Source organism: Schistocerca piceifrons, chromosome 2 (genome assembly GCF_021461385.2).
Source record: "Schistocerca piceifrons isolate TAMUIC-IGC-003096 chromosome 2, iqSchPice1.1, whole genome shotgun sequence".
In the NCBI taxonomy this organism is placed as follows: domain Eukaryota; kingdom Metazoa; phylum Arthropoda; class Insecta; order Orthoptera; family Acrididae; genus Schistocerca; species Schistocerca piceifrons.
In genome coordinates, this window is record NC_060139.1 from 342,809,281 (window position 1) to 342,834,739 (window position 25,459).

Below are 25,459 nucleotides of genomic sequence, written 5' to 3' on the forward strand. Positions count from 1 at the left end.
GCGTAGATTTTCTCCTTTTCCTTCCCAGCATGTGCATTGAAGTCACCGAGGAGTGTTTTAACATTGTTTTTTGGTATGTTGAAGATTTCATGTTCTAAAAAATCTCTCAAAACTGATTTACTTTCTGTAGATTTCTTCTTTTATTGTTATTTATAAGTGCATGGCAATCCTTGTTTCACTTTAATTGATATTCATTTAATAATCTCTTTTTCAAGACAGTATCCACTCTGTTCAACTAATCTTCCAAGCCCGTAGTCATCTCCGATTGAATGACAATGTCATCAGTAATGTGCAAAGTTTTTATATTTTCTCTCTGAACTTTAAATCCCTTATGAAATTTCTCCTTTGTTTCTTTCACAGTTTGCTTAATATATAGCTAGAATAACATCATGGGTATGCTATGTGTCCTCACACCGTTCTCAATTATGGCTTCCCCATTATATCCTTCAACTCTTATGATTAAAGTGTGCTTTCTATACAAGTCGTAAATAACCTTTCAATCCCTGTATTTTATTCCTGGCACCTTTAAAATTTCAAAGAGTGTAGTCCAGCCCACATTGCCAATAGCTTTCTCTAAATCTACAAATATTATAAACATACATTCGCCTTTTTTCAACCTATCTTGTAAAATAAGTTGTAGGACCCCCAAGGTCAACCTCTATCAGTTTGTCCATTGTTATATAAATAATTCATGTCAGTATTTCACAACCACGATTTGTTAAACTGATGGTTCAATAGTATTCACACTTGTCAGCAGCTGCATTTTTGGAATTGCAATTATTACATTCTTCCAGAAGTGTGGAGTTTTTTTACCTTTCTCATATATCTTTCACACCATGTGGAATAATTTTATCGTGGTTCTCTCTCCCAAGGATATTAATAATTCTGAGAGAACGTCATATTCTTCACAGGCCTTGATTCCACTTAAGACTTTCAGTGCTGTATCAAATTGTTCTCGCAGTACTGTATCACCCCCGCCCCCCTGCACCCCATATCTCGTCTTTTCCGACTTCATCTCTCTTTATATAAAAATGTTCTCAAGTATGTTCCCGTTATATAGACCCTCTATATTTTCCTATTTTCCTTCCATCTCCCGGCCTTCCCTTTTTTGCTTAGCATTGACTTGCCACCTGAACTCTTGATCTTCATACATTGCTTCTCTTTTCTCAAAAAGTTCTCTTTAATCACCCTACAGGTGGCATCTGTCTTTTCCGTAGTTATTCATGGTTCTACACCCCTGCATGTCCTTTAGCCATTCCTGCTTAGCTATTTTCCACTTTCTGTCAGTCTCGTTTTTAGACCTTTGTATTCCCAATTGCCTGCTTCATTTGCTGCATTTTTATATTTTCTCCTTTTTTCAGTAAATACAACATCCCCTGAATTATGTAAGAATTCTTACTAGACAATGTCTTTTTACCAATGTCATCCACTGATGCATTCACTACTTCATCTCTCAAGTCTCTTCATTCATTTTCTGTTTTGTTCTTTTGTCCTGCTTCTGTCCAATGATACCTAATGCTCCCTCTAAAACTCTCAACTTCCTCTGGTTTCTTCAATTTATCCAGGTCCTTTCACCTTAATATCCTACCTTTCCGCAATTTCTTCAGACTTAATCTGTAGTTGATAATGAATTGTGCCCAAAACAGTATGAGTCAGGCTTGTTATGGGAAAATTTTAAAATTAACTCTGATTCTTGTTAAGTTTTCATACTTTTATTGCTGACAAAATATGGTACAACAGGTATAACATAATTATAATTAATTTAAATATCTACAGTCATCATTTACAATCAGTATGACAATATACACTGATGAGCCAAAACCTTATGACCATTGCGCACCAAGACGTTGGGTGCCGCATGGTCACTTTTTGGGCTCGTGACGTGGTAACAGAAGTATTAAAATGGGGCAGGCACAGACAGGGGATCACTCTAGTGAATATATGGGCTGCAAATGGGAAAATCCTTTGAGATAAGTGACTTTGACAAAGAGCAAATTATTATTACACAGAGCCTGTGAATGAGAATCTCGAAAACAGTGAAGCTGGTCGAATGTTCACTTGCTACTGTCGTGAACACCTATGGAAAGGTGTCAAATGACAGTGAAACTACCACTAGGTGCTAAATGGTTGAACGTCCGTGACTCTTCACAAAATGTGTGGTTAGGAAGCTTGTTTGCTTTGTAAAGTAGGGTAGATAGTGATCTGTGGCAACACTGGTGCAAGAACTAATGTTTCAGAACACACCATTCATTGTACATTACTGAACGAGGAGCTCTGCAGCAGTCCACCCCTACGTATTCACTTGTTGACCCAACGACATCATCAGTTATGATTGCGGTTGGTACAGGGCCATTGAGATTCGATCCTCAACCTATGGAAACATGTCAGCTCTCCAGATGGATCATACTTCTTGCTACACCAGTTGGACGGTGGTCTCCACAAATGCTGCCAACGAGGTGAACGGCTGCTCGAAATGTGCTGCGTACTGTAATCTTACCCTCCCTCGTATCATCTATTGATTGTCACTCATTTCCTAATTAATTTCTTTTAATAAGCTTTGAGAGGAGTCAGATTTACAAATAAATTTTTTTACTTATCTTCTTTTCTCGTGGTTGGCTCTAGTTTTTCTTGTCTAGGGGTTGATTCGTGAGGCTGAAATTTTTGACATTATAGGTTCTGAATGACATGATAATGTTTAAGTAAGCCTGCTGTGTAATTTCTGTTTCCGTAATTTATATTATATCACATTTTTCTATATCACACAATCTTTACAATTTCCACTTTATTTTCAAAAATTACTTTGTTATTGCCAAACATAAAACCACGTCCAATCACATTAGAGGCATGCCCACTGCTGCTTCATTCTGGGTACTAACAGTATTCCAAAGAGTTTACAGACTTTCTTGACAAAAGAGTATCCACCAATTTGTGTCATTATTCTATAAATGAATCCAGAAATAAATTTAATAATTAGTGTCAGATTGTGCAATAAAGTGTGCCAGATATTTTGTAATTTCAAGTATCTCAAAAAAAAAAAAAAAAAAAAAAAAAAAAAAAAAAAAAAAAAAAAAAAAAAAAAAAAAAAAAAGCGTAATTTTAACTGTACATACAGAGCTAGTATATATCGATTGGGGCAAAGAAAATGAAATAATTTCTCTTTGTACATTTTAGCCTGAAATATACCACATCATGTACAAAATCATATGAAATTCTTTTAGTTAAACAGCTGAAATAATATTAACCTATACAAGATATGAAAATATTTTCTGCATTGATTACTTCTGCTGAATAAAAGTAATGTTAGAGGAGGGTGTCGCTTTACAGTACCACGGATGCAGGCTGATGGGAGCAGTATTATGCTATGGGAGACATTCCAGTCAACATTGTCAAAAGCTTTCTCTAAGTCTACAAATGCTATACATGTAACCTAGCTTCTAAGATAAGTCGCAGGTATTGCCTCGTGTGATCGTACATTTCTACGGAATCCAAACCGATCTTCCCCGAGGTCGGCATGTACCAGTTTTTCCATTCTTCTGTAAAGAATTCGTTTTATTATTTTGCAGCTGTGACTTATTAAACTGATATTTTACTAATTTTCTGACCTGTAAGCACCTGGTTTCTTTGGAATTGGAATTACTGTATTCTTCTTGAAATCTGAGGGTTTTTTGCATGTCCTCTTCCATTTCTATAATATTGCCCTCAAATACATAGCCCTTGTGTAGACCTTCTATATATTCCTTCCACCTATTGGCTTTCCCTTCTTTGCTTGGGGCTGGTTTTCCGTCGGAGTGAGGTGGTTCACTTTTCTCCAAAGGTCTCATTAATTTTTCTGTAGGTGGCATCTATCTTACTCCTTGTGATATATGCTTCTACATTATTACAGTTGTCCTGTAGCCTGCTTGTCCATTTTGCACTTCCTGTCGATATCATTTTTTAGACGTTTATATTCCATTCATGTATTGCATTTTTATATTTTCTCCTTTCCTCAATTAAAATCAATATCTATTGTGTTATCCTAGGATTTCTGCTAGCCCTCATCTTTTTACCTACTTAATCCTCTGCTGCCTTCACTATTTCATCTCTCAAAGCTACCCATTCCCCTTCTGCTGTTTTCTTTACTCTGTTCTTATCAGTCATTCCCTAATGCTCTGTCTGAAACTGTCTACAAGCTCTAGTTCTTTCAGTTTATCCAGGTCCCATCTCCTTAAATTCCTACCTTTTTGCAGTTTCTTCAGTTTTAATGTTACTTCGTAACCAGTAAATTGTGGTCAGAGTCCACATCTGCCCCTGGAAATGTCTTGCAATTTAAAACCTGGCTGCTAAATCTATGTCTTACCATTATATAATCAATCTGAAAGCTTCCGGGGTCTCCAGGTCTCTCCCACATATACAACCTTCTCCCATGATTCTTAAACCAAGTGTTAGCGATGATTAAATTATGCTGTGTGCAGAATTCTACCAGCTGGCTTCCTCTTTCAGTCCTTACCCCCAGTCCATATTCACCTGCTACTTTTCCTTCTCTTCGTTTTCCTACTATCAAATTCCAGTCCCCCATGACTAATATATTTTCCTCTCACTTTTAGAAGTAACAGTTCATTCAAAAGTATGTGAACATTTTTTGTGCTTCTGAATTTTGAGATTTTCGTTTCAGTTCAAGATGTAAATGATAACTGTTTACAGTTTACCACAGTATTGTAGAGAAAGTTGAGACAAACAATTTGATATGGGACACTTGTGGTCTGTCAAGTCAGGAAACTTATTTCAAACTGGCCTACAGAGACTACACTAAACTGGGACAACTTTGCCACTTTTTTCCTTCAGCATGGTTTGTTACCTAATAATGCAGCATATGTTTTTGAAAGCATCCTAAAACATGAGTCTTGATCTCTGGTCTCATAATCAGTGGACAGATGACAACTTACTTATGTATTTATATTTTAAAAAACTGAAAAACATATTTGGTAAAGTTATCTGGGAAATCAGGCAACTTAGCCAACTGTGTTAAAATCAGCGGAAATCATTAAAAAATTACCAAAAAAGAAGCTTAATGCATTGAAACCAATTTACCCATTGGTATTAAGCACTTTAATGCAAAGATAGATACAAAGGAAGTTACACAGGAAGGCACACATAAAATTCAAATCTTCAAAGTTAAAAGAAAAGTTTAAGATTTTCATCAGAAAGGAAAAATTTGCCTCGGTTTTGATAGTAAAGATTATTAATTATGTACACCACATCTTTTAAATTCTGGGATGCTGCTTCTGGTACATCTGGGAAGTAAAAAGTTTTCCCCCAGTCTGTTGTACAGAGATATGACTCCTTGAAGTCCCCATCTCCACAGAACTGAATAAGTTTACCAACAAAATGCTTGACACTTTTTTGTCAGGAATTTTACTACAACAAACATTCCAAGCTTCAGTTTCCTGCACCATTATTGCATTAATTTCACTTTATTCACGAATGGCTGAATTACGATCCTCTTCACAGCAAAAACAAGATCCACAGGATCAACTAATTCCGAAATACTTAGGTCCTCTGTACATTCTGCACCTTATTCAGGTTCAGAGTCAGATGTGTCATGTAAAGAAAAAGCAGTCAGATTCATCACGCCTGTCATGGCTAATCCTCTGAATGTTCTTCCTCCAGTTTCCTCAATTTGTTTCGTTACAGAGATACTCAGAAGAGATTGGTGGTTCACCAAGTGTGATTCATCAACAGCTTCTCCTGGTGCCACATCAATTCTTCTTCTTCTCCTCTTCAGAGGACTCTGATTATTATTTCCGCAACAGGCTTGAAGATAATTCATGAGTGAATCACTAATTCTTGTAGGTGTGTCATTACTGTCAGCTCTCTCTGCATCTGGGGATTCTAGAATAAACTTCTTCAGGGTCTAGTGGCACAGTACCACATTCCATAAACCCTGATATGATGTTCAAGTCTTGGAACTATATGAGTTTATCATCTTTTAATCTGTCAGTAGGGCTCTCCATTTCCTTTTAAAGGGAGCAGATACTGAAACGTCCAGAGGTTGACAAGGATGAGTGGATGCTGGCACAGAGCGAATGGCTTGAGTTCTTCATGCCTTGATAACTCTCACATTCACATGGCTACTGAGATTATTTCGTATTAAACATAGGTTTTTGCCAACGGCTCAGCAACATGGAAAAACCAATTTTAAAAATGCGGAGCATCAAACCATCCAATTGCTATATTGCCATATTTTGTTCCTTTCGGTCCTCCTAAAATCCATAACTGCGTTGATTGATAAACCACAAAAGGAGGAAGCAGTTCTCCTAATGCTGAAACTGAACATTAAAGAAACACTTGCTTTGGTAGAATTTATAACTTTCTGGATACTTGCATCCCCTACGAAATGTCATTGTTTAGTATGTGGAATGGAGGAATTCCTTCTAATGAGTCTTTCAACTGACTAAAGTATGCTTTAAGCTGATCTGTCCCAAAGCTAGCTCTAACAAGGGAAATATTTTGGCACGTACATGAAGAAAGTCTTTCTTTATGCTGTCTCACAAAAGAACCGTACCAGTAATCACCAGGTAAGTTATTTTGGAATTGTAAAATCTGCTTCCCTGTTGAATCCAAGAAATTTTTCATGATAAGTCTTAGATTGAGGGCATCGAGAGGCATTTCCCAATCCACACACATGAAGACATTTTCAAGGATCTCCTCTTCTTCTCCACTGCTCAGTGCAGTCTGACACCCTGGTTTCTTTAAATGGAGACACTCTACTTTTTTTCAATTGTTCTCCAAGGAATATTGAACTCTTTTGCTACTTTTCCACTGCTCATTTACTTATTAATCATTGCAGAGCTAGCTTTAGTTTAGTGTCGTCATAATTTTGATATGTGTGTGCTGCCAGTTTAGTTCTAATGAGTTTTGTATAAGGGGGTTGTTTGTGTTGTTGCCCCGGATTATGATTAGGCAAAATATTTGTCAGGATTTGTAAGCGGTGGGTCCTTGAGGTACGGCAATATGCGAGCATGAGAAGTAAGTTTAAACAGTTTTATTAACAAAAGGCTGATTATAAAACACGCACACTACGCGCACCTATCATCACTGTGTCTGACATGCTAACAGTGGCTAATTACCGTCTTATCAAAAGGCTCCAAGGTGGGCTAAGGAAATACATATTCATGCCCGAGGCCACACTAGTTAATGCGGTGTGCTGCGGACGGCGGCCAGTCACTTACTTCCTGTGTGGCGCTGCGGCCTGATGCTCGTGTACTGACCAAGCATATTGTCAGCATTCCAGATAGGTCGGCTGGTGAGCGCATGTTACGTACTGTACGCCTGTGTGCAATCCGTAGACCCTTACACTTGGCATTTTAACAACCTGTATGGAGACCCAAAAACACTTGATTAAAAAAGAAGAAAAGCTTGAAATAAGTAAGAAAAAGGCAAAATTCTAGGTTGGTAAAGTTGTCCCACTTTTACTGAGCTTCCTGGTGCAATGTTGCCAAGTTATGTTATTATACTAAACACACCACAAAATTTTATTTTTAAAAGGGGTTCTGAAATGTAATTACATAGTGCATTGAACAAAAGTAATAGTTTTCACTCTCGTTAGAATGAGTGGGCAGGGCGAGACACTTTTGTAGACTACCAGAAAACGTGTGCTCCACAACCCGAAAGACAAAGCACTGACAAAGACCAGGAAACAATGAATAAATGGATCTCTCATTCATTCATTGGTGCCTTGTGGAGTGAAAGCATTTGTGCATCTATTCGATGATCCAGGAACTTGTAGGATGGGAAAGATATTCTTTTTCAAAAAATGGCAAAGTCGCCCTGCTTAACAAAGTTATCCCCGTTTATGGCACACAATCTACAGCACATATGCATTGCATGAGATGTCCAGTATTAAATTTCCTACAAAAAAGGTCCTATTCATTTTTCCTCTAGGACTAATAGTTTGCCCGAAGACAGTGAGAGAATATTGAAAATCTCACACATACTCTAGGACTAATAGTTTGCCCAAGGAGACCAAGAGAATATTGAAAATCTCAAACATCACACATTCGTGCAGCTTATGTAGTTTTTGTAGGCCAAAATTTGAGGTAGTGTCCAACTTGATAAACCACAAGTGTCCTGTTCATTTCAGCTTCTTCTACATGCTGTATAATGTGGGAAAGTGTTTTCTGCATTGATGCAGTTTTTGAAAAAATGATATTCCTTCATTGTCTATTCTTTTTGTGACTGAAAGAAGCTGCACACATTGATAAGATATCCCAGTCCTTCTCACACACAGTATATACCGCATTTTTTGCAGCTTGGGAAATTTTTCCTTGAGCATGTGACATAGAGCGCTGTTGCAGCAGCCTGCCGCAGAATCTTCATTCCACTTACTAATATTACCAGGGAGACATTTCAGATCAGACGAACTATTGTTCCTTTTTTCCTAGTCAATGTTTCAAGTGCAGATTGCCTGTCTCTATGGGAAATGTCTCTTGAAATCTCTGTTTTACCATTATAGTTTAATCAGTCTGAAACCTTCCAGTGTCCTCAGGTCTGTGATGTTTACAGACTTCTTTCAGGGTTCTTAAACAAAGTGTTACCAGTTATTAAATTATTCTGTCTGCAAAAATTCTTCCAGGCAGCTTCCTCTTTCTTTCCTTCTCCCCAGTTCATGTTATCCTGCTACTTTTTCTCTCCTTCCTTTTCCTGCTACCAAATTCCAGTCACTCATCACAATTAAATATTCATATCCTTTAACTGCATGAATAATTTCCTTTGTCTCATCATACATTCTTCCAATTGCTTCATCATCTGCAGAGCTAACTGGCATATAAACTTGTACTTCTGTGGTGAGTGTTGCTTTTGTATCTGTCTTGGATACAAAAATGCTTTCATTATGCTGTTCGTACTGGCTTATGTGCATCCCTATTTCCTTATTCAGTATTATGCCTATCGAGATCCTCCACTTAACTTACAGATGCACTCTGATGTAAGGCAGAACAGAATTCACATGCAGATATTTTACTTCCATTTTGTTTCCAGTAATATTTTAAATTAAACTGAAAGCTGCAGACTTTGATCTCACATAAATGCAGATACTGATAAAAAGAAAAATACCACTGTTTGTTGTCAAGACCTGATTATCTCACAAAGTGTGAGATACTAATAATGTGTGTAAAATAAATAAATAAATAAATAATAAAAAAACTTAAAAAAAGAATCAACTTTTGTTCGTTACGAATCAATGACACCATGTAACCCAGTTTCTATTTTTCACTCAGTGTACAATTCAGCATTACTGTCTGGTCAAAGCCAAGAATGAATTACAATTTACTGAAATATACTGCACTAGAAAACAAAGTGCCCATCACTTTCTTACTTCCGGCAGTAAATCATTGAATGGTTGTGGATGGGAATCTTTTGGTGCAGTGAGAATTCCACCTCGTCTCCTTACTTACCACACAGATCTACATAAGACTGAACTTGTTAGCAGTAGCAGACATCTGTGAAAATGTCTCGGATGCAAAGGGCAATGAGAAAAAAATAAATAAATAAATAGATAGGAAAGAAGTTCACTATTTATTTGCTGAAACACAATCTTTAGTTTTCTTAATGCTGTGTTTGTTGTTATATTTAATCTCAGAAAGTTTAGTGGAAGTTACATGTTACATTCAGAGTGGTGTAACTTAAAAAAAACGAGACAGTAGAACTCACAGAATAGAGCAAACATTTCTGTAACCTGTATTGTTTCTTTTCTGTAAAGAAACTGCTAAATCTCAAACTCTCTTCGTTACTTCTTACAACTTTTCTTAAATTGAGAATGACTGAAAATGAAGTTCATAAAATGGTGTCTATATGTGCCAAATAAAAATATGAAGCATGTTTTTAAAGTAAGCATCATTTTGAAATTCTGCTGCTGCAGTGCTTTGGTCGGCATTTGGCTCTGCACAGTGTGTACCTCACTATGTTGACAACTACAGATGCCATTTGAGCATCATATAGCATGTTTGCGCTTGTTTGTGAGTATTTTAAATGCCTCCCCTGATTGAGAATCCCACTGACTGTGAAATACGTGCTGTGATTCGTTTTCTTAATGCTAAAGGTGTGAAAGCAGCTGAAATTCATTGTGAGATCAGTGAAGTGTATGAGTGATGGCATGGTATGGAAATAGGTGAGAGCTTTTAAAGATAGCCTTACGATTGTGCATGATGAGGAACTAAGTCGGTGACCATCAGCCATTGCAGAAGAAAGTTGATGAAAAAGGGGGAACAGATGCTTCACGATTTCACATTAAGAGTTTCCTCAAGTGTCAAGAAGTGTGCTTTGTGCATTTGTTACAAAATATGTAAATTATCAAAAGTTATAATACACTGAATACTGAAAATGCTGACTGAAGTACACAAAAGCAAATGATTAACCGCTTTGACTTTCACACAACAGTACAGCGAGAAGGGTAAAGAGTTTTTAAGTAAATTTGTCACTGTTTTTTGGGACAGGGAGGGGGTGTTGCTCAAGTATTTTTTGTCTCATGGTGACACCATAAATTCTACGACTTTTTGTGAGAACTTTAAAAAACAGTGCTCTGCAATCCAAAACAAAAGACATGACATGCTGAGTAAGTGGATCTTTTGCTTTATGACAATGCCCGTCCACATGTGGCCATCCGAACCCAAGAGCTGATCGGATCATTTGGCTGGGAACAACTTGATCACTCTCCGTACAGCCTCAATCTGTTGCTCAGTGACTACCATGTGTTCCAGCATTTGAAGGAGCATGTGGTGGTCAGCATGATGACAATGATGAAGATAACAAAATGACCATGTTTGGATTGTCTAGTTAGGTGGCAGATTTCTACAAGGATGGTATTCAAAATCCAATTGTAGTATACGATAAGAGCCTTAATATTGGTGGGAATGATGTTGAAGAGTAGTTTAAAAGTACAGCCATACATGTAAAAGTCTGCTTGTTTTATTTTTATAAAAAAATGGTACTTACTAAAAAAAAACACGCCTCGTGGAATGACAGAAACGTGCATGAAATAATAAATTACTTTAACATTGATAATTATGAGAATATCTGAAATAATTTTTCCACTTGAGATTAAAAGTCTGAGCATTTATTGACTCGTGTTCATACCACATGTGAAACGTGTCTTAAGTTTTTGCATTTAAATTAGGCTTGGGTTCATGTACCTCATTTACATTTAATGATAGCTGCAGCAGATTGCACCCAATCCATATTCAGAATTATTCTTTCACTGCCTGTTTCTGAACAATTCAGTCTTTAAAAGTTGGTCACCAGTATCTCAAAAAGTAACTATGAGCATGACACATTACCTTTTCAGAATCAGCCTAGAGAGAAAATAAAATTAAGATTTCTCATCTGCATATAAAATAACTCTTATAATTTTGTCAATTACAGTTGTGACATTCACCTTGTAAACCAATATTTGTTAGATCGATTATTTTCATTTTTTTATTTGGTTATTTTACTTATTAGATAGTAAGTCCTTCTCGTTCAACTCATAGAAAGCTGATTGAACTTGGGGGCCATTAACCAGCTTTCATATTGCTTCATAGTCAGTAGTGCACTAATGAAAAGTGGAATGTTGTACTCAGAAACAAGGAAACAAAATGGTAGTATTTAATTCTTATCAGTTGTGGTAAATGTAAAATGTTATGTTAGTGCCAAGAAGAAATTAGAAATTTACTTTTTTGTATATATTCAAATGAAAAGACATTGCAATGAGCCATAGGAAATAAATAAATACACATATCAATGACAAGACATAGAAAAATAAAAAATATTCCCAAGCTATTGTATAAATGTGCTTACTCTCCTCATACCAGAGCAGTTTATTACACTTGAAGGTGCAAAGAACGCGCATTTCTAACCTTGTTGCATGATAGCATCATAGACTTGATAATGTGTGACATCTGATTCTTCTGTCATATACTCAAACAGGCATTCAGAATCTGTTGTGTATGAGGCGGAACTATGGGCCATATGGAAAAAGGGTGACCCGGTTGAGTCACACAATTTGACTCTTAGTATGATCATGAGGTGTGGCCATTAATTGCACGCGTTGATCACGTTGGCTGATGTGAGGATTGATGAACTATACTTGACGGGATGTATCGGGAACATCTTAGGTGATTAGAAAGTTAGTAGACAGGAATACATTTAAATACTTAGCTTTAATTCAGCATCAGCGGTGAACATCAATCTTGACTTTGTACAATAATATTTACAAGTGCAGTTATAGACTGAACTGCGAATACTACTTTGCAATTCTGATTGCTCCACACATATAGATCAATTGTCAATGCATAAACTGTATGTGGTGCCTGGCTAGTTCGTAGCTGCTGACTTAGCTGAAGGCTACGCTAACTAGCGTCTCTGCAAATGAGATCTCTGAAGCTATAACAAGTGAACCATTCCTATTAAAGTCGGCTGTAGAACTGGGCAGTGCGCTAGCTTGTCTCAGAAGACCAGCTGAGTGGTGGCGCTCGGTCTTCTAGTGTCGACAGTGGAGACTTGCGTGTCCAATGTGTACTGATGGACCGTGGCCAATTTGAAGCCTACCATCTAGCAAGCGTGGTGCCTTGCGGTGACACCACAGAACCCATCCACACATGATAAAGTAGTTTATCCATTAGATAGTGGCTCAAAGCAGAATCAGTTCCAGTAAAGCTGCAACCAAGAATACTTGGAAGTGTTTGTCAATACGTAAGTCAGTGGAGATTTTACAGATCAAACTCTCAAGTGACGCTTTCTTCCCCTTGAAACTAAAACAATTTGGTTGTCTACATGTTTTTAACAATCTTCACACAATGGGAGATCCAGGACAGAATAATGATAACATTAGGAAAAGATAGATTTCAGCTCATCATGTAGAGGAGATGTTAAGTTACAGAAAGGCACAACAAAAAGACTGCTGTGCATCTGAGATTTCAGCCACAAGGCCTTCTTCTAAAGTAGAAAACACACGGAGATTCACACAAGCATGACTCACACACGACTGTCTTGGATTGTGTATAGCAACTGCACCTGACGGGAAAACAATACGAGGGTGCTGTGGATAAGAAGGAAACTGGGGCGGGTATGGAGGGGGGGGGGGGGGGGGGGAGAGAGAGAGAGCAGGTTAGGGGTGAGGGAAGGCATAGTGCTGCTTGTGGGGCCATGGAGGGATGTGGTGGGGGAAAGGATAGGGCTGAGGGTGCAACCAGGAGGTCAGAGAAGTAGAGAAAGGGAAAAACGAATTGTGGGCAGTGCTGGGGTGAGAGCAGGGAAGTGATAGGTAAGTGAAGGACAGGAACTAGTGAAGGGTGAGGCCAGGAGGGTGTTGGGCAGCATGTTCAGCAACTGGGTAGTCCAGCTGTCTCTTGGCCACAGTTTGTCAGTGGCCATTCATGGAGACAGACAGCTTGTTGCCTGTCATGCCCTCATAGAAAGCAGTACAGTGGTTGCAACTTCGTAGCCTGCTTTCACAGGTGGCCCTGACTTTGATGGGATAGGAGATGACTGTGGCTGGACTGTCGTAGGTGGTGCTGGGATGGTGTATAGGAGAGATCTTGCATCTAGGTCTATTGCAGGGATATGAGCCATGAGGCAAAGGGTTGAGAGCAGGGCTGGAGTGGGGATGGACAAGGATATTGTGTAGGTTTGGTGCATGTTGAAATACCACTGAGGAAGGGGTAGGAAGGATAGTGGGTAGGGTATTCCTCATTTCAGGACATGGCAAGAGGTAGTTGTCACCTGGGCAGAGAATGTGATTCAATTGCTCCAGTCCTGGGTGTTTCTGAGTTATGAGGGGGGTGCTCTTTTGTGGCTAGATTGTGGGTCTGTGGGAGGCGGTAGGTGACTGGAAAGACAGGGCACAGGAGATCAGTTTCTGTACAAGGTTGGCTGGGTTGAGTAATTTTGATCTGTGAAGGCCTCAGCGAGATCCTTGGTATATTTTGAGAGGAGCTGTTCTTCACTGTAGGTGTGACGGCCGCAAATGGCTAGACTATATGAAAGGTAGTTCATGATATGGAATGGGTGGCAGCTGTCAAAGTGGAGGTATTGCTGGTATTTGGTAGGTTTGATGTGGATTTAAGTACTGATGTAGCCATCATTGAGGTGGAGGTCGACATCAAGGGAGATGGCTTGTTGGGTTTGGGACCAGATGAAGTGAATGGGGGAGAAGATGTTGGAGGTTCTGGAGAAATGTGCCTTCACAGTCAGTCCAGACCACAAAGGAGTCAATGGTGAATCTGAACCAGTTGAGGGGTTTGGGATTTTGTGGATGGTTAGGAACAGTTCCTCTAGACAGCCCATAAATAGGTTGACATAGAATGGTTTCACGTGGGTGCTCATTGCTGTGCCACAGATCTGTATGTAGGTGATGCCTTCAAAGGAGAAGTAATTGTATGTGAGGATATATTTGGTGAAGGTGACCAGGGAGGAGATTGTAGGTTTGGAGTCAGTCGGGCATTGGGAAAGGCAGTGTTCAATAGCAGCATGGCCATGGTCATTAGGGATGTGGCATCAGTGACAGGCAGTGCGCCATGTGCTAAAGGAAAAGGAACTGTGGTGACTCAGTGGAAAAAATAGTTCATGTCTTTTATATAGGAGGATAGGTTAAGGCTAATAGGCTGAAGGCGCACAGATACTATCTCAAGAATATAGATGACCAAGTAATGCCAGATCACAATAAGCAATGAAGCAAATAGTCACACTAATTACTTGATTATATCTTCAAATAAGAATTGTTAATTAAGCTGCAGGGGCTTCCTCATAGCAGCCTGCTAAGCACCTCTTTAGAATGTCATGCCTTTTCTTTTGAATTTTTTTGAAGATATATGTAGACACAAACACAAGAACTGCCCCCCCCCCCCTTACACGCACACACACACACACACACACACACACACACACACACACACACACACAGAGAGAGAGAGAGAGAGAGAGAGAGAGAGAGAGAGAGATTTATATTTGTCCTGTTAGATATATTATTACTTTTAAATATTATTTGCAGGACTACTTAGACGGTTTTGAAAAACTGCTGCATTTGGGTCTCAAAAATCAACAAGAAAGGGAAATCATACATGTTACTCTGGACTGTTGTCTTCAAGAAAAACGATATAACCCGTACTATAGCCATCTGATTCAAAAGTTTTGTGATTTTGATAGAAAATATCAGGTAAGTTCATATAGCCTTGCTATACAAACTTAGTTGGTTTTATTAAAACTAATATAAGTCACATTTATCAAGACAGATATCAAGGAAATATCCTGATGAAGCCGTGCATGTATGTTGGTAGAAAATGGTTGTAACATGATCACAATGTGACAACCATAGTATATACCACATAATGAAGTATCTTGTCCAGTTTGGCACCAGTTTGAGTGTGTTATTGTGATTTTTAAAAGAATGTTTTGTGACATGTAGCAACTAACAGAAGAGTGTATTGGGAAGGACAGGAACAGTATTTGAACAACTTTACTTTCCCCATCTGAGTCCAAATTGCAGTTTACACAAATTATACAGTTACATTTTCCTTGCCAATCATTTAGGCTTCATTTAAACATTATTTTGAAGGGTAAGTAACTATAATGGCCATTTGTGTAAATATATGTATGCCAAGTTCTTCATACTCACAAGTTTCTTCATCTGCACTCTCAGTGCATCATATTTTGTTTTGCTGTACTTCTTATGGAATTATGAGGTTTCTGTCATTGTCAGACAGTATCTCCTATGTACAGTAACTTAGTAAGCAAATTGACTAATTAGAGCATCTATGGATTGTATGTAATAATCTCCATGTTTTTTATATTTAAAGATCTAGCATATAAGTCAGTGCTGCATTAATACTAGTACAGCAGCATCACATGTGACAGAATGACTAACATGGCATTATAACATCTTTTATTTCTTTTAGACACAACCACAGCAGCAAAATTTTCATTGTGGCTAGTTTTTACCATCTCTAGGAACTACTTGAAAGAATTTTGAGGATGCTTGACACATAGCACTCACCCAAAGTAGAGGAAAGCTTAAGCATAAGCTACCCTCTCATCGGCATGCAAAGTGCGTTCATTGTTGCCATGATATCCATATGCCATCACAAGCACTTAAGTCAAAGCACTGCTGTCTGGAAACATGTTAACAAAACTTTGTGTTGACAGAGTAGCTGAAAGCAGCTATGCCTTGCCTGAATAGTTGGCTTAAGTAATAATTGTTTAATACTGTCACTTTCAGTTCCTTTCCTCCCTCTGACGCATGACATAGTCACTCAACAGTGTGCAGGAGGATTGTGCTGCAAACACTGTGCCTGCAAGATCGTTGTGAATTTTGCTGTTGTAAAGAATTACATGACTGTATTTATTTATCTATATGTGAATGGATTTCATCATTCAAAACAGTGAAAAATTAACAGCTTAAAATTAATTCATGCACAATAGTTGACAATGACTCTTCTTGTAATCTAATTACATTTGTTTTTCTCTTAAATAATTACTATTTCTGTGCATATTATAATACAGGACTTCTTAAATTAAGTAACCTACTTTAATTCAAGTACTCCATTACCATCTAGAAAAACTTTTATTTTGTAAATAATTTTTTAGTTTCACTTTGAAAGAGAAGATAGTCTATCTTTTGTATGTTGTTGTAATTTATTATATAATTTGATGACATTGTGCAATAAACTGCTGAATTTTAATTTTTATTTTTTTCTGTCCAGATGCAAATTATAGACATTTCTAGTGTTCTAACCATATACTAAACAGTTTTTAACATAGTAGATTTTTTTCCTTTCTTCTTCTTCTTCTTCTTCTTCTTCTTCATCATCATATGTAACACTAAAAATATACACACAAAGGGCAGTTAAGATTTCCAGCATTTAAAAAGGTCAAATCAATGAGCCATGCTGCCTCCCTGTGTCATTATATGTATTGCATTTTTTTCCCCAGCTTGAATATTTTTCCTAATTACTCCCCAAAAAATTATCTCTTAAATAAACAGAATGAGAATAAGCAAAATATATTGATCTGATACAGGAAATATTGCATATTGATGTAAGAATTCAGAAGGCATAAGATGCCGTAGAGATTCTGTTACTAAATGTTTTTACATGCTGTTCCTACCCCCTCAGTCAACATGCATTCCAAGAAATTTTGTGCCTTCCACACACTGTATTACTTCATTATTTATTTTCAGGTTGTTATAATCTGGTTTTCTGTCCATGTAGTATTATGCAGTATTAGCATAATTACATTAATGTGAGTATTAGTGTCATGTAAAATAGGTAAAAACAGTGTAAAAAGTATTCTTTTCTTATTTCACCTACACTCATAAATTTAGAACTAATTTTAGGCACAAGAATTGTACAAATAGAATAACGTAAATTTCTTTTCCATTTGTTTCATTGTACCTAGTGTTAAAATCAGTCAGTCCTTTGCGATAAGTATGGATGTTGCTGTAGTTAAACATGGAGTATTTGTGAAAATGGTTGGTTATGCTTTCATTGAGATGACTGCAGTGAGGAAGAGAATGGGATGATCAGCGGGTCTCTTTCACGGAATTGGACAAGTAGGTTATGCCAGAAAGGCCAGAAAGACCAGAAAATTGAGGAACAGGAGGTGAATTTTTGTGCCCTTCAGACAGTTACAAAATGCAAAAGTTGCTGAAGGGCAGAAAAAGAGAAGGAGTGCTGGGGAAAGGTGGCAGCAAAGGGTGAATTAGGGAAAATTTTCTTAGCAAACTCAGTTTTGCTTGCTATCAGAATTAGAGAACAAAGAGCCTTGTACAGGTGTTGAGAAATGTAGGGCGCATCAGAGCAATGGTAAGACACTTAGTGATAAGTCAGGTGAAAATCAGAATAGGAAGAGAACAGTTCAGCTGCTAGGTAGCAGCCATGGGAGGGGTGCAAGCAGGCAGCTACAGGGAACATTACGTGCAGTGTGCCAGGTCACAGTTTCTTTTTTAATACCAAGTGCCAGTATTAGCCAGGTAACAAATAACTTAGGACAAATGCACAAAACGGGAGGACGGAGGTTCAGTCCCACGTCCGGCCATCCTGATTTAGGTTTCCCGTGATTTCCCAAAATCGCTCCAGGAAAATGCCGGGATGGTTCCTTTCAGAGGGCATGGCCGACTTCCTTCCCCATCCTTCCCTAATCCGATGAGACCGATGACCTCGCTGTCTGGTCTCCTTCCCCAAAACAACCCAACCCAACCCCAAATGCACAAAAATTCTAACAAAGATGATCAGGTGTTAATAGATGGTGGAGTTGGAAACGGCTTGGCTCAAAATGAAAAATATGGTAATAGGGGTGACAAAGTAGGAGCAGCTACTGAGCACACAACTGTGAGTTTTGTGGAGCCCTGACCAGCACTGGTTTTACTCAACTGTAAAGCGAGGAAACATGGACCTGAGGCGACTCCTTCAGAAGGATGCAAAATCTCATATTGGTAGTGTTCAGTAGTTTGCATGAAGACGGGGATATACTTCACATAGCCTACACTTGAATGGGAGGAGTAAGGATAAGTTAGCAGGTCTATTAGCAGATAACATAAGGGGGCATCAGCACACAAAGGCAAATTCCTGTGGTTATTGGGGTCAGATGAGAAACCAGCATGTGAAATCAACTTATTTCATCACAATATTTGAGAGGTAAAAAATAAAACAGATGAATTGTTAATTTGTTTGCAAGATCTTAATAGGTGGAAAGAAATTAATGTAATTTGTCTGCCTGAACACCATATGACTCAGGCATAGAAAATCTTACTGTTAGTGGTTTAAGTTAACTGCACACTCATGTGGATTCAATATAGATAAAGGAAGGGTTGTCACATCCATAATAAAAGAGATATAAATACAGACATGTGGAAATAAGTAAGTTCTATATAAATCAGGATACGGAAGTATGTACTTGTGAGTTACTATTGGAAAACGTAATATTTGTGATTATTATTGGGATAATTGATAGGAAAACTGATGTAAGAGGGCCTTTTAGCCATTTGAAACTTGAAATCGGTCATAAATTTCCCTGTCCAGGTTGCTCAAAATAGTAGGACCCTTATAGATAATGTATTCATTTCAACAAACAGAACTTGAAGAGAGACATAACTTATCCAGTGGTAAACAGACTCTTGGATCATCACGATGCACAGTTAATCACATTATATCTCGTAGCTCCATTTACAGTTCAGGAACACTCTAAGTAAACAGTAAGGCTGATTAATGACAAAACTACTAAAGATTTTAAATGAAGCTAAATAATGTTGACTGGGGTGAAGTTACAATGAGCCTTATTCTATCTCTAAATTCAACATATTCCTTAATGAGTTTGTATCTATTTTTGAAGGTAGTTTTCCTATAAAGATATTTAAATGTAATAACAGCAAGTCATTAAAGAAACGTTTGATCACTGCAGGTATCTGAATCTCTTCACGATGAAGAAAGGACTTGTTCTGGCTATTTTGTACAATTAATAACTTAGAAATACTTTCTTATCATAAACAGCACCATAAAGTATTAAAAAAGTGGTAAAAAAAGTCCAGGGGTGTGCACATCTTGTCTGAAATTAATAGATCAGATAACTAAATAAAATCAGTATGCAATATTGTTAAAAAAGAGTCAGGGAAAGAAGTTGTAGAAGATGACAGTGTTTATGTTAAAGAGAATGTGAGTGTTGTAAAAGACAGTTCACATGTAGCAGATGTTTTTAATAAACAGTTTTTAAAAATAGTTGAAAAAATTGGTGCAAATATTTCAGAAGAGAAAGAAAAAAAAGTACACTGAAGAAACAATACAGAGGACATTTAGTGAATTAAAAATTAATCTCACTTTCATGTCGGAACTTACGGAAGATCACTATGATTCTAAAAAGTAAAAGTTCATATGGAGTGGATATCATCTTCAACAAGATACTACGCAGTTGTGGCCTTATAATATCTAATGCTCTTAGTCTCTCATGTAACGCTTCATTAACGCAAGGTGTTTTCCCAGAGAGATTGAAATATGCCACTGTTAGGCCCCTATACGAAAAGGGTGACTGCACAGACGCCAGTAACTATCATCCAGTGTCGCTCCTTACATCATTTTCTAAGATTTTTAAGCAGGTAATGTACTCCAGTGGTGTCACCCATATGTGTAGTAATGGGATACTTAGACAATCACAATTTGGATTTCAAAAGGCTATACTACTGAATCAGCTATTTATACATTTCCTGAGCACATATAAATCTTTAAATGGCAAAAAAGTCACAAATTGGGATTTCTGTGACTTATCAAAAGCATTGGATTGTGTCAGTCATAATATTCTATTAAAGCAGTTAACAATATTAGAGAAGGAAAGTTGCTACTCACCATATAGCGGAGATCCTGAGTCGCAATAGGCACAACAAAAAGATTCACACAATTATAGCTTTCAGCAATAGACACACATAGACACACACCCAAACACACTCACGCAAACGCAACTTGCACATACATCTGCAGTCTCAGATAACTGAAACTACACTACGAGCAGCAGCACCACTGCATGATGGGAGTGGCGACTGGGTGGGGGTAAGGGTAAGGAGGAGTGGGGAAGGGGAGGGATAGTACGGTGGGGGTGGCGGACAGTGAAGTGCTGTAGTTTAGATGGGGGGGGGGGGGGGGGTTAGTAGCGGAAAGGAGAGAAATAAAAAGAAATTAAAAGACTGGTTGTGGCAGTGAAATGACGGCTCTGTAGTGCTGGAATGGGAACAGGGAAGGGGCTGGATGGGTGAGGACAGTGACTAACGAAGATTGAGGCCAGGAGGGTTACAGGAACGTAGGATGTATTGCAGGGAAAGTTCCCACCTGGGCAGTTCACAAAAGCTGGTTTTAGTGGGAAGGATCCATATGGCACAGGCTGTGAAGCAGTCATTGAGATGAGAGACGTCATGTTTGGCAGTGTGTTCAGCAACAGGGTGGTCCACTTGTTTTTTGGCCACAGTTTTTCAGTGGCCATTCATGCGGACAGACACCTTGTTGGTTGTCATGCCTATATAGTGGTTGCAGCTTAGCTTGTAAATCACATGAGTGGTTTCATGGGTAACCCTGCCTATGATGGGATAGGTGATGTTAGTGACCGGACTGGAGTAGGTGGTGGTAGGAGGATGGATGGGGCACGTTTTGTGGGGTATGGGCCATGAGGTAAGGGATTGGGAGCAGGGGTTGTGTAAGGATGGACGAGTATATTGTGTAGGTTTGGTGGACAGCGGAATACCACTGTTGGCTGGCTGGGAAGGATAGTTGGCAGGGCATTTCTCATTTCAGGGCACGACTAAAGGTAATTGAAACCCTGGTGGAGAATGTAATTCAGATGCTCCAGTCCTGGATGGTACTGAGTTACGAGGGGAATGCTCCTCTGTGGCCGGACTGGGACTTCGGGAGGTGGTGAGAGACTGGAAAGATAAGGCAAGGGAGATTTGTTTTTGTACAAGGTTGTGAGGAAAATTACGGTCAGTGAAGGCTTCAATGAGACCCTTGGTATATTTTGAGAGGGACTGCATGTCACTGCAGAAGCGATGACCACAGGTGGCTAGGCTGTACGGAAGGGACTTCTTGGTATGGAATGGGTGGCAGCTGCTGAAGTGGAGGTATTGCTGGTGGTTAGTAGGTTTGATATGGACGGAGGTACTGATGTAGCCATCTCTCAGGTGGAGGTCAACATCTAGGAAGGTGGCTTGTTGGTTTGTGTAGGACCAGGTGAAGCAAACGGGGGAGAAGTTGTTGAGGTTCTGAAGGAATGTGGATAGGGTGTCCTTATCTTCAATCCATATAGCAAAGATGTCATCAGTGAATCTGAACCAGGTGAGGGGTTTACGATTCTGGGTATTTGGGAAGCATTCCTCTAGATGGTTGGCATAGGCTGGTGCCATGTGGGTGCCCATCACCGTACCCCGGATTTGTTTGTAGGTAATGTCTTCAAAGGAGAAGTAATTGTGGGTGAGGATAGAGTTGGTCATGGCGACTAGGAAGGAGGTTGTTGGTTTGGAATCCATAGGTCATCTGGAAAGGTAGTGTCCAATAGCAGTAACGCCATGAGCATTAGGAATGTTAGTGTACAGGTAGGTGGCATCAATAGTGATGAGCAGGGCTCCGTGCGGTAAAGTGACAGGAACTGTGGAGAGTCGGTGGAGGAAATGTTTGGTATCTTTTACATAGGAGGATAGGTTCTGGGTAATAGGTTGAAGGTGTTGGTCTACGAGAGCAGAGATTCTCTCACTGGGTGCACAGTAATCAGCTACAATGGGTCGTCCTGGGTAGTTGGGTTTATGGACTTCAGGAAGAATGTAGAAGGTGGGAGTGCGGGGAGTGGTAGGAGCAGGTAGAGAGGTGCACTCTGGGGAGAGGTTCTGGGCTGGGCCTAAGGATTTGAGTAGTGACTGGAGATCCTGCTGGATTACTGAAATGGAGTCACTGTGGCAAGTTTTGTTCCAGGAATTTGGGATTACACAGCAGGAGAATTTTGCAGATGGAGAGAAGGTACTGCAAGGAGGATTGGGCTCAGTTGATATGGTTTTGCAGGACTATGTTGGTGAGGGCTTAGGATTGGCGGAGTCTGAACAGGTGAAGGTCATTGTGGAAGGAGGGGTGGCAACCAGAGATGGGTAATTTGATGGTAAGGCCATTAGCCAAGCAACAATGCAGGAACAGTATGTGGGAGTGGGATCTGGCTAGGGATAAGGAGACTTTTCTGTATTGACTCAGATGGAAGGAGCAAGGATCCAAGATGGTGCAAAAAATGTGAAAAATTACGCAAAAAAGTAGAATTACATGCAAAAAATTACGCAAAATACACCCAAATACATGTGAAAAATCAGAGAAAGGACAAAATGGATGCACAAGGGGAAAAAAACGAGGTGAAATCTGATGAGGACAACGATAGCATTTGCACTGTGTGGTGAGTAGCAACTTTCCTTCTCTAATACTGTTACATTCCATCCTGGATTTTCCGTTGTTTTATTAGAGAAATTAAGTTTTTATGGAATACGTAGTTCAGCGAATGCCTGGTTTAAGTCTTAATTAAGAAACCAAATGCAGAAGGTTACATTAGGCTGATCGAGTAATACAAAGAGCTTGGGAAGAGCAAGCAACTAATGGGTGCTAATAACTGGACAACAGACAAGATGCTGTGTGTGCTTGGTGCGTCGTAACCATACGGCAAGGCGTGACTAACCAGCCCAAAATCTTGGAGAAATGTGTTTCTGAAAACTGTGTCTATTTGCAAGCCTAATCCTTTCATACGAAATATAATTTTGAAATATGAGTTTATGGTCATATCTGAGCTAAGCTTACTGGGCCTTGAAATTTTTAAAACACTACATCACATATTTTTTTTAGGTGGAGTATAGATAATATTAGTATTTGGGTATCCTCAGAGATGGTAAACATGTAGTACGGGTGCTTGACCACTAGACCCACACATTTGTTTTAATACATTATAAGAGGAGTTTATTATGTTGTAAAGTATCGGAAGGTGTGTACTGTCCCGTGAAATAAACATAATTCTAATCGCTGTTTTTTTACACTGTATTGGTACTTACTTCCTGGTTGATTTTGGTATGTTAATGATTTGGTGAACATTTACAGCAGAGGTACTTGTTATTCTGTAGCCTTTTCCGTACTGTTGCTCCTTTAAAAGTTGTAAAGTTCTACTTTTAGACGTCCTTGATTTTACTATATCGGTTATTCATTATCTTTTAAGTTTAAAAAAATAAAAACTTTAGTTTATAAAAATAGAAGTTATGTAATTTATATGTTTATTTATTATTGTTGTTTATTGATATCTTACCTTTCTCTCATCTACTAAGAATATAAATTATATTTGATGCAGATGATAACTCAGTGTGCAGTGTGGGATAAACTAAAAGAATTAAGCAGACTGTCACAGTTTCAAGTGCCAAACCTAGCACAGCTGCTTATTCATCTCTTCATCAACAAAGGCTTGGCTCTTTCAACCTTGAAGGTATGTCAGAAAATTGAAAGAGATTGACTTAGCAGTTTATATTTTTGATGTTGTTTGCTGAATTTGTATGAAGAGTATAGTTGACAAAATGCTTTTTATTCAGAAAGTGTCCTCAGAATTTGACATCTATAAAGGTTTGATCTACCAAGCAAGTGCTGGAAGTAATGAAGTTTGCACTAAAATTATATGAAGAAACAAGAAACATTAATTGTTCATATACAATCAAGTTCAATATCAGATAACTTTTAAAACATTTGCTAAAATGTTATACCAATTTTGTAAATGAAAAACACTGTATTGCGTACATTCTGCAGATTTAATGTTTTGTTAACTGGTTTTCAGTTTCCAACGCCACCATCAGACTCTCTACATGTAATTTGTTCTGAATAAGTTCTGTCTTTACTGTAAGCACAATGCATATTGCATTCACTTAACTCAGAACAAGATACTCCCCTGGCAAATAAACGTTTAAATAACTGTGTGTTTTGAGCTGTCATTGCCAGGAAAGCTAATAGATCCAATAAATGCGATAATGATCTCCTCCATATCTAGTAATTCTCAATCTTTAGTCAATTTTCTTAGTTCTTAATTAACTCAAGATTAAGGAAGTTTGAATATGTCAAAACTGCAGTTGCTACAAGAAATTTGACTGATAAGAATACAGGATATTTAGTGGTAAATAAATACATATGATTACAAGGATGGAATAATGCTTAAGACAGATCAGGGCACTTTCTGCTGCCTACATTATTGCTCTTTTTGAATTCTCTTGATTTTAACTATGAAATGCTATAAATTTGTTATTAATTTATTGAACTTTTTACCATAAACTGTTTTAGATTATGATACAAAAATCTGATGTCAAACATGATTCATTACTGTAAGTTCATTTCAGGTAATTAACTTTGGTGAGGTGAATAAGGCAACTGTGCACCTTCTACGTCAGATTCTGTTGGGAATCTTACTCCATGAATCACAGGACAATATGCAGGAAGTATTTTGCCGTGTGTCATTGTCACCAAAGCTCCAAATGTTTCGAGAAAGCATGAGAATTTTTATAAAACATTTTGTGCTGAAAAATTCAATGTCTCTACCAACATCACAGTTAACTCTTTTGAATCAACGAGCTGAAGTAGTTGACAGAATCTTATCTACAAATATGTCAAAAATAAGACCCACTTAATTTTTAGCAACAGATGTACATAGTTTTGATAAATGAATTATTTATAAGCTTTTTGTAATATATTTTCATAAGTGTACATAATAAAGTACAATATTATCAGTGTCGTTCTCAACCTCTGCATTTTACCAACGTGTATGTTCATGTAAAAAAAATGTAAGTAAATATTAGTTGTCCCCTACTTTAGATGCATATGACTCAGAAAATCGTTTATCAAACATATTTAATGAAACAAATGTGTCAGTCCCTGTATCATCACGATTTGTGGGACGGAGAACGAAAAGGGACCTCTTATTGGAGAAGTAAAATTTT

At 38.2% G+C, this 25,459-nt stretch overlaps 1 protein-coding gene across 1 annotated transcript in view; it reads left to right on the forward strand.

Moving 5' to 3' along the window:
• Positions 1 to 25,246, forward strand: part of LOC124776496 (nucleolar MIF4G domain-containing protein 1-like) — a 120,980-nt gene extending 95,734 nt beyond the window's left edge. Inside the window, exons 9-11 of the mRNA XM_047251514.1 lie at positions 14,999 to 15,163; positions 23,836 to 23,967; positions 24,863 to 25,246. Of these exons, the coding sequence (XP_047107470.1) occupies positions 14,999 to 15,163; positions 23,836 to 23,967; positions 24,863 to 25,150 (585 nt within the window). The 3' untranslated portion in view covers positions 25,151 to 25,246. The remainder of the gene's footprint in view (positions 1 to 14,998; positions 15,164 to 23,835; positions 23,968 to 24,862) is intronic.
• Positions 25,247 to 25,459: the final 213 nt, after the last annotated feature.